A 14,940-nucleotide genomic window follows, 5' to 3' on the forward strand; every position below is an offset into this window, starting at 1 on the left:
ATAAATATTTTAAGGGAAATATGCATCTGATACTATGTAACTGTAGTCTACTGAGCCTGGCTTTAATATGCCTGAATTGTAATGATAAATAAATATTTAATGGTCTTAGAGCTGTGGGATTTGATTAATTGGCTGGACATAAACAAACAGGGGTAAAATATGGACTACAGCTAAGTTTGAGTGAATATAATTTGTAGGCAAACTAAGAGTTGGTGTTTAAATTCACTAAAGTTTCATTAAAGTTGTAGATTTTTTTTTATTGTTATGCATTGGTGTTTTGGGGCTGTTGACTTCTGAAGTGGGGGCAAGACAGAAAAAGTTTGAGAATCACTGTCTCAGAGCAATTATACCAGACAACAGATGTTAATTCGGCTCAACATCTGGCCAGTCCTGTTTGAATCAGCATCTGAGCTACTGTGGCTTCATTTGAACACTAACCGGGCACCTGCATGAACAATTGGGCATAATTCAGCTGTAGCGTTTTATTTAACCAGTAAAGGGCTTCACTTAATTTAAGATGAAAAAAGCTCTGTCATCAGAAAACAAATTAAAAAGCACACAATTAGCAGCCTTAATGATATAACAGATATACTAAAGGCAAAAAAAAGGTCCATCCATTCATTCTCTTTGGCTTATCCTTATCAGGGTTGGGGTTACAATAAAAGCTATCTTTTTCCATATAGTCAAAATGAATAAGAGATAACCGATTTAGAATATTAGAGATGCTGTGATCATTGCCTTCACTTCGCTCATCCAGAATAGGCGGCTTCTGCTGAGTCATAACTTAATACATAAATCTTATCAGTAGTGGTTCTAATGCATATCCTCTGGGGGTGTTTGACATGAAACATTTTGCAAGCCCGTGGGCTGAACTATAAATAAAGTTTATCACCTTTGTCTTCGTACGAAATGGCTTGTGCGCAAACCACTACTACTGGAATGAGCTGCGATGGTGCTATTTGGTGAGCGTGGTATTCATTTATTCTAATTCAACGTGTGTGTTCAGCGAGACAAACGCTGCCACTCCACGCTGCGCTGCTGACACGTTGTATTCAGAGTAAGACAAGGTGGGTGCGTGGGTGGGGTTGAGTGGGTGAACAAAAAAGGCAGATTAGAGTGGGGTGTGCATGTGTGTGTGTGTGAGTGTGTGTGTGTGTGTGTGTGTGTGTGTGTGTGTGTGTGTGTCATGCTAGTGCTGGTGCTTTCCCCTTAATGTCACATTAGAGGAGGATGGAAAACCCACATCAACCAGGCATGAACAAGCCGGAGTTGTTCCATTAATTCATCTTTGTCAGAAGTTATGTTTATATCGGGTCTCCATGCAAAACTTGACCTTCCCTGTATGGAAAACATTCTTTAACATTAACAAGCAATGCAAATGATGTCAGATGACCTTTCTCTCTTGGTGCCCCACAGTTACTAGCTGTTACTCATCCCTGGCATGTGTGTGTTTGTCTGTATGTGTGTGTCCGTGAGTGCATGCATGCCCATGTGTCCCTGTGTAGAGCACCCACTGGGAGATGTTTCATTAGCCAGGGTGGTGTGCTCAGTAGCACGTAAACACTCGGCACAATTTCAGACTTGTAGTTAAAAATCTGCAATGCCATCAGCAGTGTGGATGCTACTGCTTTGCACGTTGCCTGCTGTGCCACATTGACTAGTTTCACAATTGTGTCTGTGTGTCTGTGTCTTTATTATATTGAGAGCGCTTTCATAACAGCGCCTTTGATCATCTCTCCATATAAGGGCATGGGGCCGGTATTACATTATAGCGTGTGTGTATTTCTGCGTGTTTTACTTTATCTTTATGTAGACCAAATGTTATGACAGTGAAAGCAACAGTCCCAGGATTTCTAAACAGATTTGGCATGATCTGCTCAACATATTCATTAAAATAAGGCTCAGGTTTATGGCTACGAGTCAAGGCTACCTTTAAATTTGAATTAATCTGGGAAGGGGTGATTTTTATGGGTTTTGGAGGAGAGAAACAGAAACTGACTCTAGAATAAATTTAAAATAGCAAAATCTGTGTGTGTCTGTGTTCACGTCCGTGTGTGTCTATTGATCTGGGTTGTGTGCAAGAACAGAAAGAGACCCCTGAGAGAGAGGGGTCAACAGCTGCTCCCCAACAACCAATCAATTGCAGTGTATCAGTAAACATTACACTCTCGCTCTCTCTCTCTCTCTCATACACACACACACACATATGCGCGCGCACGCGCCCGGACACATAAAGACAGCACTCTCTTCTCAAATCTGTTTCCATGGATACCAGATACAGGCGGCCAAGAGGGAGCAGTTTTCCAGCTTAAACTGTAAATATTGAATTATGATGGGGAGAAAAGAGACAGCAGTGCAGGGCAACGTTCCTGCCTGAATGATCTAAATATCTGGATAATCCTTTCATCTCTATTCACCGCTACAGGAAATCTGGTGCATCATTCATGCTCATCAAGTTCAACATAAAAAGATCAATCTGTCTTACGGATCCAGCCACTTATGTGACGCTCTATAACAGACCGAGAGCTGCCCTCATTCCTTCATCTCTCCCTGCCATTTTGTGTGTGGAAGATCTTCATTCCCTCAAGTGGGATGCAAAGTAAATGCTTCCCTGTGCTTGATGTGCAGCACATAACAGTGAATTCAAACCACTTTAGCCGAATGCTGGGCTCCTCTGTGGTTTGATCAATGGGGAGAGGGGAGATTGAAAGATTGAGATGAAGACGTGGAGTAGGAGGGGAGAAAAAAACAAGTTAATTAATAAATGCTTTGACAAATGTTTCAAGTGCGGGGGCCACTAGAGAGCAAAGCAGAGATGCAAAAGCTGAGAGGGAAAGCAAAGGTGAATGGCAGTAATTGATTTGGGGATCTTTATAAATATTATAATCGCTGGCATCTGCAGAGGTAAAATACTAATAACGCACTTGTATTCATAACAGAGCTACGCAGCTTGACTGCGCCGTGAGTGAACACACTAACCTTGAGCTGACATTGTGAGCAGCCGAGACTCACGGTCAATCAGCGAGGGGCTTCTCTCAGGGAGTCCACTAATCTCGCAGGGCAGCGGCGGGCTCATCAGAGCTCCGAGACCTCTGGGACTGATGGAGGTAATGGGGTGAGCTGAGAGAGTGGGAGAAGGAGTGTGTATATGGGCATCAGTGAGGGGGGGAAAAAAATAAAGAAACACAGTTGTGTGTGATGCAGACACAAATGTGCATAACCAAAGTGCATCTGTGCACACATGCGCATGTCTGTGTGTGTCAGAAGGTGCGAGGGCCGTGCTGATGGAATGAGAAGTTAATGGGACATGTGACAAGGTTGATTACTGAGGCCTCAGTGATCTGACTGGGTTAATGAAGTAAATGGCTCTTTGGATAGCACACCACTGGGGCCATCTCTCCAGATCCTGATACACACAAACAAAGTGGCCTTTTCTTCCTTTGCCTTCCAACTATAACTTCCCTCACTGTGCTTGTGGCCATTGTGGGTTTTGAATTAATCTTGGTGCTACATTTCACATATTCTTTCATCCCAAAGTTCTCTTACAACACCCTGCTGCAAACTAGAAGACAAATAAGCCTATATAAGAGGTAAGGCAAACAATGGAATATTTTCTGTATGTACAGCATTAAAACAAGGGAGCTCAGCACAGAGTGTTCAGCCTCTTTGAAGGATTTAAGTGGCCACATGTAGTTTGCAAATACAGCCAGACTTACATATTCAAGAGAAGATGCGCACACACGCACAAACACGCAGACAAACAAAGGAAAGGAAAAGAAACACTGCGAGACTTTGTTCCCCATTTGAGGCTGCGATAGAGATTTTTCTAATGAGAGCAATAATGATGTCTGAGAAAAGACACAGACCAGAACAAAACAACAATACAGATGGGTGCTACGACAACAACAAAGACGCCCTAAATGCAGCTGACTGTGGACTCCCCGCTGGCTCTGTCTATGTGAAGAGATGACACTGCGCCCATCCCCCTGCTACTTATAAGGACATTATCATAATGTTGGCTCCGTACGAGCTCAGCTATCAAGTGGGCTCATCTTGAAGTCGTCCACAAGCCCCGGTGTACGCAGATGCTTCAGATGCCTGAGGAAGACAGTGGTGAACAAAAACATTTCTGCCCTAATATTAATTCAGACTGACAGCTCTGGCATCTAACAATGCAGCCCAGGACTGACAGCACCAATTTGACAAATCTCTGCGTTGGTTGTAAACACACAGCAGCACGGAAAATAATGATTGTCCTTCTGTTTGTCCTTCTGCTTTCTTATTGTCTTGTCACTACAGACATCTGCAGAGAATGAAAGGGGCAAAGTGAAGCATGTTTGTGGACCATGTGTGGCTGATGCTTTAGCAGTAAGTCAGTAGTTTAAAAAAATGGTGTGCAAAACCTGGTCTATGTGCTTCAATAAAAAAATAGAGGTGAAAAAAAAGTAAAAATACAAATGTCAGCATCTATTAGACGTATGAATAATGAATAATTTGTTCTGAGAAACAGATATTGTTTGTCACGGCTTGTGTGAACCTTCACACCTCAAACATCCACCCTACAACATCCTGTTGTGTTATAACTGTGCATGTGGTCAGATACAGCTGCATGTGTGTGTGTGTGTGGTGTATGTGTGTGCATGTGCGTGTGTGGGCCTGTGAGAAAGAGTCAGAAACATAAAGAAAGAAAGAGAGAAAGAGGAAAACTCCCTAGATGACAGAACGCAGCCACTTCCCCAGAGACTCTGTGAGTAAAAAGAGGACAGAAACCTACAGCAGCAGGTGTGTGATACAGCATTGACTGCGATAGCGCTGAATCATTCATCCCTTACACACTCGGTGACACCATCGGGGATCTTTTTTAACCTTTCATTTCTGAAGTATTGACCCAAAACACTACACCTAAATCACTAAAAAGTGGAACAGAGCAAATGATGACCAACAAAAAAGACCAAAAAAGAACATCCAGTGTGCATTATTCAACATTTTGGGGCATATTGTCGAGGCAAACTTGAGATTGTGACACTGCTCTTCTGCAGAAAAATTGCCTTTGCACTGCAACATTTCACTCCATCAACACATCTTCTATTCGGCATTTTGAAGAGACATGCATGGTTTGTGGGTGGCAGTGACTTAAAAGAAATCTGTGAGTGTGTGTAACAGCATGTGTGTTAAACGCAAATTTTTGATAAGGGCGAATAAATGTTTATTTAATTTTTTTACATCTCTGAACAGGTCACCCAAAATGCATCCTCCCCACACTCTTGTATAGCCAAATGAGCAGGTTATCATAGCTGTGCAATCAGTGTAAAAATTGTTTCTGAGGAAGAATTAGGTGGTCACATACCACACACATATACATACATAAACGGCATTTGGTCTGCATTTGTTGTTTACTGTACATTGTGTGAACACTGTCCCATCTGAAGCTGCTTTCCAGCAGCAGGATGTGGTGGCGCGACACGTCCTCGCTTAACAACACCCACTTCCTATGAGTTTGATAAACAGCTTTGTGGTTTCACTCTCCTCCTGCCCGTCAAACAGAGGTATACACACACAGGCGCGCGCGCGCGCGCGCACACACACACACACACAAATATGCACACACCCGCTCAACAGCATCACCATCTGCTAATGTGACACATAACCAGAGTGAGTTATTGTTGTGCATAATGTTACCCATAGTGTCATGTGATTTACAGTGACAAACTATACAAACGCTACCAGAATCACTTATGTCTCTCTTCATCCACAGCCTCACCGAGACACGGAGGGGAATGAGCACAAGAATGTCTTTAAATCATGGCAGAATTAGTAGGCATCAATATGTCATATTTGTTTTAAAGCAAGTGATGTAAATGGATCTGAGTTATGTCAGCCGTGGTCATTAATGTCCCAAGCCCCTCCCCCCACGTGTGTTCCTAAAGTTTGATTGTAAGATAGTAAAGTCTTCTCTTCTCTTCTCTTCTCTTCTCTTCTCTTCTCTTCTCTTCTCTTCTCTTCTCTTCCCTTCTCTTCTCTTCTCTTCTCTTCTCTCCTCTTCTCTTCTCTTCTCTTCTCTTCTCTGCATGGTTGCATGGGCACATACGGTTCTGTCACTCACATCTGGGAGCTGTCAGATGAATGTGCACACATCTGAGAGGAGAATGAGGGGTGTATTAGGCCTGCTGATCCTTCACACCCCTCTTGTCAAACTTAACATAAAAATGAAAGTCAGTGGCGAGTGTGTGCGTGTGTGTGCATGTGTGTGTGTATGTGCACGTGAGGCAGCAGACGAGGAGGGTCAAAGGAGAAGAGCCATGCCTAATCCTGTGGGATGTGAGGGTATCTCACTGCGTATGGAGATGAGATGTAGAGATGTGCTCAGTGGTGCATGGATCACAAAACCTTCCTAACTGACAGAAGAGACTCCCAGGAGACAGATGTCAAACTGCTAACTGGTGAAAGAAAAATAAAGGGGGCAAAAAAGACAAACTGTGAGGAAAATAACAGTACTGCATGTTGCATCATAACAGTAAAATGTTAAGAGGCGAATGAGGCTGGAACTGAGATTAAATCTCCCCTTCACTTATTATTAATCTTAGTATTAGTAGCAGTATTAGTATTGTTAGTATTATTAATATTAATATTGTAATTGAACAAACCTTTAAAAATCCAGTTAAACAAATGCAGAATAAATAAATCATGCTGGGTTTGGGTTTTTTTGGCTCTATAATTTGGTTCACGGTGGTGTTAGACAAATAAAATCGGTAGGTGTCGCTGTTGTTCAATTTAAATTTAAAGCCTCCTCTAACCCGGAAAGACTACTTGCGGTCCTTTAACAGAGCAGGAAGTGCCTCAGCACGACACTGACAGTTATTTATCATGGCGCTTGATGTGAAAAGCAGAGCCAAGCGGTACGAGAAGCTGGATTTCCTCGGAGAGGGTCAGGTAGGGGGAGAAATATTTAAGAGATATGTGTCTTTGCTTTTTTCTTCGCACGTCCTTAGACCGCTTTGTTTATTCTGTAGAAAGCACGATGGCGAGCTAACAAAGCATTAGCTGGTTGCTAATGTCAACAAAGCCTCGCTGGTTCATGCTGCGCTGCTTCTTGTGCCAGTGAATTTCACCAAAATAAGTAAAAGAAATTAACTTTTGGTTTTTGAATGTTGTTTTTTCTCTGCAGTTTGCCACAGTGTACAAAGCCAGGGACAAACTGACCGACACAATAGTTGCTATTAAAAAGGTAAAAGAAACGAGCTGCTTTAGTGTTTTACTGCTGCCATTCACACTGTGTGTTGATGAGCCGCAGTAAACATTTATCTTTTTATTCCCTTCAGATTAAGGTTGGCCACAGGACTGAGGCTAAAGATGGTAAGTGCTGGGTCCTATCAGCTGCAGCTCATTTTCATCCATTTTATACAAATTTTTTTTTACGTATTTATTTTTTTTAAATAGGAATTAATCGGACTGCACTCAGAGAGATAAAACTGCTGCAGGAGCTCCATCATCCGAACATTATCGGGGTAGCTAAATGTTCATCGCACATCATCATAATCTTGTGTTATTTGTATCGATTGTATAGAAAGATACCTTAATCTTTCTATATTGTGCAGTTTATGTATTTTTTTTTTAAATCTAAATATTGTTGTTTTATGTGTGTTGCAGCTGTTGGATGCTTTTGGACATAAATCAAACATCAGCCTGGTGTTTGATTTCATGGAAACAGACCTGGAGGTGAGTGGAGACCTAAATACAAATGTGGAGGAATTTCATACACAGCGTTTGTGCATTTTAAAAAAAATATTCACTTTTCTATTAGTTTGTGTGTGTGGGTGGGGGTTAAAGGGGTAGATGATGGATAGAATAGGTAGCAGCTTCCCACTTCCTTAATATTTTTTTCTGATTTCCGGCTTTAATGATTCATCGAGTATCTCGATTTAAAAAAAAAAAAAAAATACATTTCTTATCTGTAGTTAAATATTAATAATATAACATTTAGAGCTCTTAAAGTCACAGATTGCCAAATCTTAGATTTACTTATTTTATTTTTAGAAACATCTTCCAGTACAGTTTTGCTTAAAGAGTACAGTATTGTATGATATTATTTATTTGTTTGTAACAAAACCTGAAGATGTCATGTTTTGCATTATGACTGCTTCTGTCTGGAGATTTGTCAGTCGTCTCTAATCTGTTAAACATGTCTTTAAAAAAAAAGTTGTCTTTTTTATGCTGCAGTTCCCTTGTGGGCCAGCAGGTGGAAATTTTACCCTTTGTTCACACTCGTAGTGTAAGGTCAGATTAAAGTCGAGTATCCAAGAAAGCATGAGCAAGAGGTCAAACAAAGTGTCACCAGTGCTAAGCTGGGTGTTACTCTGGCTTTTATTTGGATTATCTAAGCATAAAAAGGCTCCAAATAGGCGCTCACCAGCAATGCTTTAGAGCCTAATCAAATGATGCAAAATAAGATAAACGCACTTAAAAATAATCAATATCACTCTGCTTTTGGCTGCTCAGTGAAGTGATGCCATTACAGGCAGCAGAAAAACAGGATGCACATGAGGGTGAAATGTGATGCTGATCTTATTACCGGTGCTAAAAGCCTATATTATAAAAGCCTATATATTTTTGGACTGCGAGGTTAGCTTTAGTTAGACTCCTGCATTCAAAGGTGATGATGGTTCTTGTTATGAAGGCTGAACTGCTCTATCTTGGATGATTTCTTTATATGGATATTTTCCAGATGTTTTTGATTGTCTCGTCCGCTCAGTAAAAGTGTATTTTAATTTTGTGTGTGTGTGTGGCCTAGAGCTATGAAAAGCCATGAATTTATGCATGGATGTTATTAATTATGAGAAGTCTGGCTGTACGTATGACTCTTGGTCTTTGTTTTGTTGTTTTTAAGGTTATCATCAAAGACACTAGTTTAGTCTTAACTCCAGCCAACATCAAAGCCTACATCCTCATGACTCTGCAGGGATTAGAGTATATGCACCAGCACTGGGTCCTACACAGGGTAAGAAAACTTGTGTGTAGCATTTACACATAAATATGCTCATGTCTAATTTGTAATTTATGTTTTGGGCCTTTTCCTCTTAATTTCTTTCTTTTTTTTGTGCAGGATCTGAAGCCCAATAATCTGTTGTTAGATGGCAGTGGGGTGTTGAAGTTGGCTGATTTTGGTTTGGCCAAGTCTTTTGGCAGCCCTAGCAGAGTCTACACACATCAAGTTGTTACCAGGTCAGATTAGTCTCCATGTTACCTCATTAAAAATACAGAATTTCTCCAGGGTTAGTCTCATTAGCAATATTTTTTTTTTTATGTTTTCCATGAGTTAATCAAACATTTAACCAAACTAGGACTGGTTAAATGTGACAGAATTCTACTAAGAAGTCCAGGTTGCAAGGTCTGTAAAATATGTCTCTATTTATTGTTCATTCATGTCTTTCCCAGGTGGTACCGATCACCTGAGCTCCTGTTTGGTGCCAGGATGTACGGTGTGGGTGTTGACATGTGGGCAGTGGGATGCATTTTGGCAGAGTTGCTGCTTCGGGTAAATAAACCTCACTTCAAAGATATGAGCAGGCTGCGTCCCCTGAGCAGTCTCAGGGGACGCAGCTATTTTCATATTCATGCTAATGTCTCTCTACACTCCCGTTTGCTGTAGGTTCCGTTCCTTGCTGGAGACTCTGATCTCGACCAGCTTACTAAGATCTTTGAGGCTCTGGGAACACCCACGGAAGAAACATGGCCTGTGAGTTTGTTTGGGGGGTTTTGTTGTTGTTGTTGTTGTTGTTTTATTTCTTTTTCTACAGTTTGGCCCAATTTTGATGAGATGTGGGGATTCTTGCTTACATTCTATTGTTATATCTCTCTTTAGGGCTTGAGTAGTCTACCAGACTATGTGTCCTTCAAAATATTCCCCGGCACACCGCTGGAACATATATTTAGTGCAGCTGGAGACGATTTACTTGAGCTGCTACAAGGTCTCTTTACCTTTAACCCTTCAGCGAGGACCACAGCTACACAGGTAATAAGCTAAAGCACTGTAGCTATTCTCAGTTTTATATTATTGAACAAATCATTTGAAATTATTGTTAGATAAGTTTTAAAATAAGAATATTAACATTTTTACACTGCAGTCTATTTGATGATTGCTAGATCGGCTTCAGCGCTGAAACCCTGCCACTTCATTTGTAGCTCCCTCAGAATTACAGGCCTCGCTTCAGGCAGTACAACTCTCATTGTGATCAGCCGGTGAAGAGTGTCCTTTACTTTAAGAGTGTAATGCAAAGATAAACCACTAATAGACTTGTAAGACTTGACTTTACACGACGTGCAAAACAAAAAGTAGACATTTCATCTTCGTACAAGTCACGATGTGGTTGCCACACAGCTTTGTGCTAGGAAAAATAAATAAATATAAATGCTTATTCTTTGCTTATTTTTAAATGCACATGTTTTTTGGGATGTTTGGGTTGACGAGTTGTGAACATAAACTGTACCCGAGTTAAGTAGCTGTTATCCTCTTCAATGCCGCTTCCGCAGGTTTTGTGCACCTCTGAGTCCCAGTGCTCCCACTGGTTGGAATTCGCCCTTCGAAGTTTCTTCTGTCCAAATTATAACCTTTTAAAATTTGAGTATTATTTTGAAACAAGAACATCACAGGGATTTAACTCTGGAAAGAAGGAGTGTTGGTGAGCAGCGATTGTGTTAGTGAAATGTGTAGTGTGAAGAACTTCTTAGTAGTAGATGTAAGCAGTAGGTTGTTTGTTCTTTCTCAGAAGTCTCAGTATATTAGTAAAACTCGCTATTGTCTGATCCAGGCGAGTCAATGCACTCTGCATAGCTGGTGCTCTCCCAGTGAAAACTGGTTTCTTCTCCAGTCCTAGGCACAGAGCCTGTTTTCCTCACCTGTGACAATCCCTGACATAAAAACTCGGTCAGTCTGACACAAGCAGTGTTGGGAAAGTTACTTTTAAAATGTATTCCACTACAGATTACAGAATACATGCCCCAAAATGTATTTTGTAACATATTCCATTACGTTACTCAATGACAGTAACGTATTCTGAATACTTTGGATTACTTAATATATTATCATGCTTTTTACAACTACATGACTGTACTATTGCTGTGTGATTTATTACTATTACTGAAGGCTACTCGCCATACCAATACCAGCTAGATTTTTAAATCTTAATATAAAATGAGTAACAGTAGGGTGGACAGTAGGTAAGGCTGCACTTTTAGCAGCGATCTCGTATAGAAAACTATTCCGCGCGTATATAAAACAGGTCCGCGGCTCCGAACCATAAAGACATAAAACTGTGAAGGGACCTCTGGCTAATATGTCGGGTTCCGTGTCGGACTCGTAGCCGAAAAATAGCTTTACTTTGTTGTCTGAGTCAACGTTTCTAGCAAGAGACAGACAGAGGCGTTGAAAGGCTGCTCCAACGGAACTTATTGTTTCGGAGGAAAACACGAACACAGTGTACAGTCGAGTCTTAATAGCTCACAACTGGGCTCGTCAGGCACTCTTTTTGGCTGCAGTGGTTATTATTATATTTGCATGCTTCAATCTCCGGTTTCTGGTCGGTGACAACTCGTACTTTTCGACTCTTTTTCTCCCTCCTCGCGCTCACAGACACATAACAGGTATTCTCCCTGCAGCACGGACTACACTGCCCATGAGGCTACATTCTTTAGGGCGATGACTGTAACACTCTGCCTATTGCCTTCATATTAAATCATTTTTGTGAATAATTTTTAAAAATATTTCTTCACCTCATTATGCGGGCCACAAGTAGAGGTGACATGGGCCACGAGATTGAGACACAGGCATTGGAGCCTCTTAATGCGTGTTTTCTTTGGGTTTCCACCGGCGTGGAATTACCAAAAATAGAGAGCATAGGCTAACATATGAAACAGGAAAAGACCGCCATTTATTTCAACAAAGTAACTGTATTCTAAATACTACCTTTTTAAACGGTAACTGTAACGAATACAGTTACTCATATTTTGTATTTTAAATACGTAACGGCGGTACATGTATTCCGTTACTCCCAACACAGGAATTAATGTTTGCCTTCTGTTTGAGCAACTTCAGTTTTATTTACATAGCACCAATTCACAACAGTCACCGCAAGGCACTAAATAACTCATAATATTAGAGAGAAAACCTGAACTATCTCATTGTTCAACAACTGCATTAACGACACATCTTCCACTTTCTCTATTACACATCTCAGTAATAAGAAAAAAAAAACATCTTCTTGCATCTTTGATACATCAAATTAGAGACATAACTCTGATGTTTGATGACATAGATGTATAAAATGGTGTTTTCCTTTATTCTGCAGGCTCTGAAGATGAGGTACTTCAGCAATCGGCCTGGTCCCACTCCTGGTCCCCAGCTCCCCCGGCCAAACTGTTCAGCCGAGGCTTTGAGGGAGAAGGAGACAGTCGGTCTCAAGAGAAAAATCGAAGGCCTGGAGACAAGTAATGACCGTATATGAGCTCATATTTGCACTAAATCCACTGTGTGTGTCCTTAATCCACAGAAGACCACCCTGACTCTGGGTTAAATATTTTCTCAGTCATGTTGTTTATATTGTGGTTTGAGCAGCAAAAACGTGAGGTGTCTGCGACACTCGTTTGAGGCGGACTTTAAAGGGGCTGAATATTTTAGAACTTCCAACACTGACCTGATTTTTTTTCTTCTGTTTTTTTTTTTTTTATAGCATGTTGTGAGTTTTTTGACTGCTTCTCGCTAAAGTTAGAAACCTAACCTAGCAATTCAGCGGGTGTGGGCTGTACATTTAGCTGCAGTTACAAATTCAGAAAATACTGAATTCGAACACGCGCCCACAGTTTCGTGGCTAGTGGGAGGGTATGTTTTACTAAAGTGGAACCCTTTAGTGTCACTGGGAGGTTCAAAGCTTTTCCAGCTCCTCTGTGGTTTGGAAAATATCTGGCTTTGACTTTTGAAACATTTATAACCGAAACCTTGGTGCCTCTTGGTAGCGCGTTGCTCATTATAGGCTTGATTTGAGCATGTGGCGTACATACACAGAACAGAAATACATGTCTGTCTAATCTAACTTAGGTTTTTTAAGTTGTTTTTTTTTTTTTTTTCTTCTTTTTTAAATAATGTTTTTAAAACAAAACCCTTTGTGTTATTTTCAGCTGCAATGAAGAAGAAGCTCATTTTCTGACTATGGACCGGGTTAAATCCAAGGATCACCACTGCATGGCTCAGCTTCCTGCATTTCTCAGGACTGTCCACTGGAAAAAGGAAAAAAGTCTATAACCAGTGGAGGCTCTCTCACTCGTGGTTGACTTTAGGACATTTTAGAAGTTGTAGCCAGCGTATGTGAATCGTTAACTCTAAAATATTCAGGATGCTGCTGTGTCCAGATGGCCAGCGATTGATCTACAGCAGAGGGCTGTTGTCAGTAGTGTTGGCTCTGGTCTGCCTTCGCTGATGCCTAAACTCTGTGAGCCTGTGGGGAAAAACGTCTATTTATGTGTGTGGAAAAAGAAAAACAAACCAACATGTGAGGATTTATTTCATGTGAATGTTTTTGTATTGTCATTATTTTGTATGTCACAGCAATAAAAGCTGCATATGCTCATGCTGAAGTTTCCTGCTTGGATTAGAGATGTGCTGAGGTTGGTAGTGATGGTTTTATTAATAGCCTGTGTGGTCAAATCTGAAAACCAACGTCTTCCTAACACTTATGAATTCACACAGTAACAGTCCACGCACAGTACTGACTGACTTCACGTGTACAGCATTTACTTTGCCTGTGAGCTGAAGTGCACTTGTGGTTTGTTCACTCAGCAGGTGGATTGAAGCAAAAGCACTGTCTTCAGGACTCACACGGTGACACTGCTTCAGTGTCATGCAGCAGTGTGATACTAAATCTGTATTTTCTGCTTCCTGTCCTTTCTTTTTGACGTTACATTGATCGATACACTCTGACATGTCAGAGGCCTGATGCTCTGCTGCCCTTTTTGGTTTCCTGTCAAACACAATCAGATTAGAGTGAAGATGGAGGCTGAGATGTCTTCACATTCAATCTAAAATATGCCTGATTCTGTTACACAGGCCATTGCAGATGCGTGCTTTCTGCTTTTCAGAGGGCTGTTGATTTGATGCGTTCATAAACTGGCAGTCCCGTGTGATTCACGCCTATTTAAAAAGTCCTACAATTTTGGGGGTGACTTTCAATGGCAGTGGTGACTGACAAAAAGTGTGTGTGTGTGTGTGTGTGTGTGTGTGTGTGTTGAGTCATTTGGTCATATGACAGTGTTGGCAAACGGCAACACAAGCCACAGACAGCTACAGTAGCAGCCTTATCAGCTCAGCCTTATCAAGGCCCCTTCATTGGCCAGCAAACAGACTCCTACTGCACTGCTGAGCTCAACACACAGTTGCACACATGCCGTTAAAAACCACGAGCAGGGTTTTTTGGACAAAGAGAAACTTACTCATACTTATGAGTCAGCAAGATACAGCCAAGTGAACAACTGCAGTGGGATGATAAAGACGAGATAAAGTCCAGCTTTTGATTTATAGAAAAATGCAAGTTCATTATACAGTATAAGTGTGTGGCAGCAAGTCACCTGCCCTTTCATTTTACCCATCTATTGACTAAAAAGTAATATGTTTGAGGCAAAATAATTTCAGTATTCTGGGATAAATAGGCTATTAAATTATATTATGTGATGTTAAAATGTCCTTATTTCTGATAGGTTATATATCATTTGAAATATATTTTATGCAGGGATTCATCGGGCTTTGTGTGCATGTCAGACTCATTGCCATTTTTTGTTGTACTTAAAAACACAGGTGACTTAAATGATAGACATTTCCTCCCAATTGAAATAATTAATTGTGAATATAAGCAGAATACCACCTGTACTTAACAGCTCCGCGCTGATGATTAATGAGCC

General features: G+C 41.0%; 1 protein-coding gene across 1 annotated transcript; it reads left to right on the top strand.

The window, feature by feature from the left end:
• Positions 1-6,812: 6,812 nt before the first annotated feature.
• Positions 6,813-13,612, top strand: cdk7 (cyclin-dependent kinase 7). Its single transcript, XM_026188669.1, has 12 exons — positions 6,813-6,930; positions 7,166-7,225; positions 7,320-7,353; positions 7,438-7,505; positions 7,648-7,716; positions 8,885-8,995; positions 9,101-9,219; positions 9,433-9,532; positions 9,647-9,733; positions 9,860-10,009; positions 12,342-12,480; positions 13,168-13,612. The coding sequence occupies exons 1-12, from the start codon at positions 6,865-6,867 to the stop codon at positions 13,194-13,196; spliced, it is 1,032 nt and encodes a 343-aa protein (XP_026044454.1). The 5' UTR covers positions 6,813-6,864; the 3' UTR covers positions 13,197-13,612.
• Positions 13,613-14,940: the final 1,328 nt, after the last annotated feature.

Source organism: Astatotilapia calliptera, chromosome 12 (assembly GCF_900246225.1).
Source record: "Astatotilapia calliptera chromosome 12, fAstCal1.2, whole genome shotgun sequence".
Taxonomy (NCBI): domain Eukaryota; kingdom Metazoa; phylum Chordata; class Actinopteri; order Cichliformes; family Cichlidae; genus Astatotilapia; species Astatotilapia calliptera.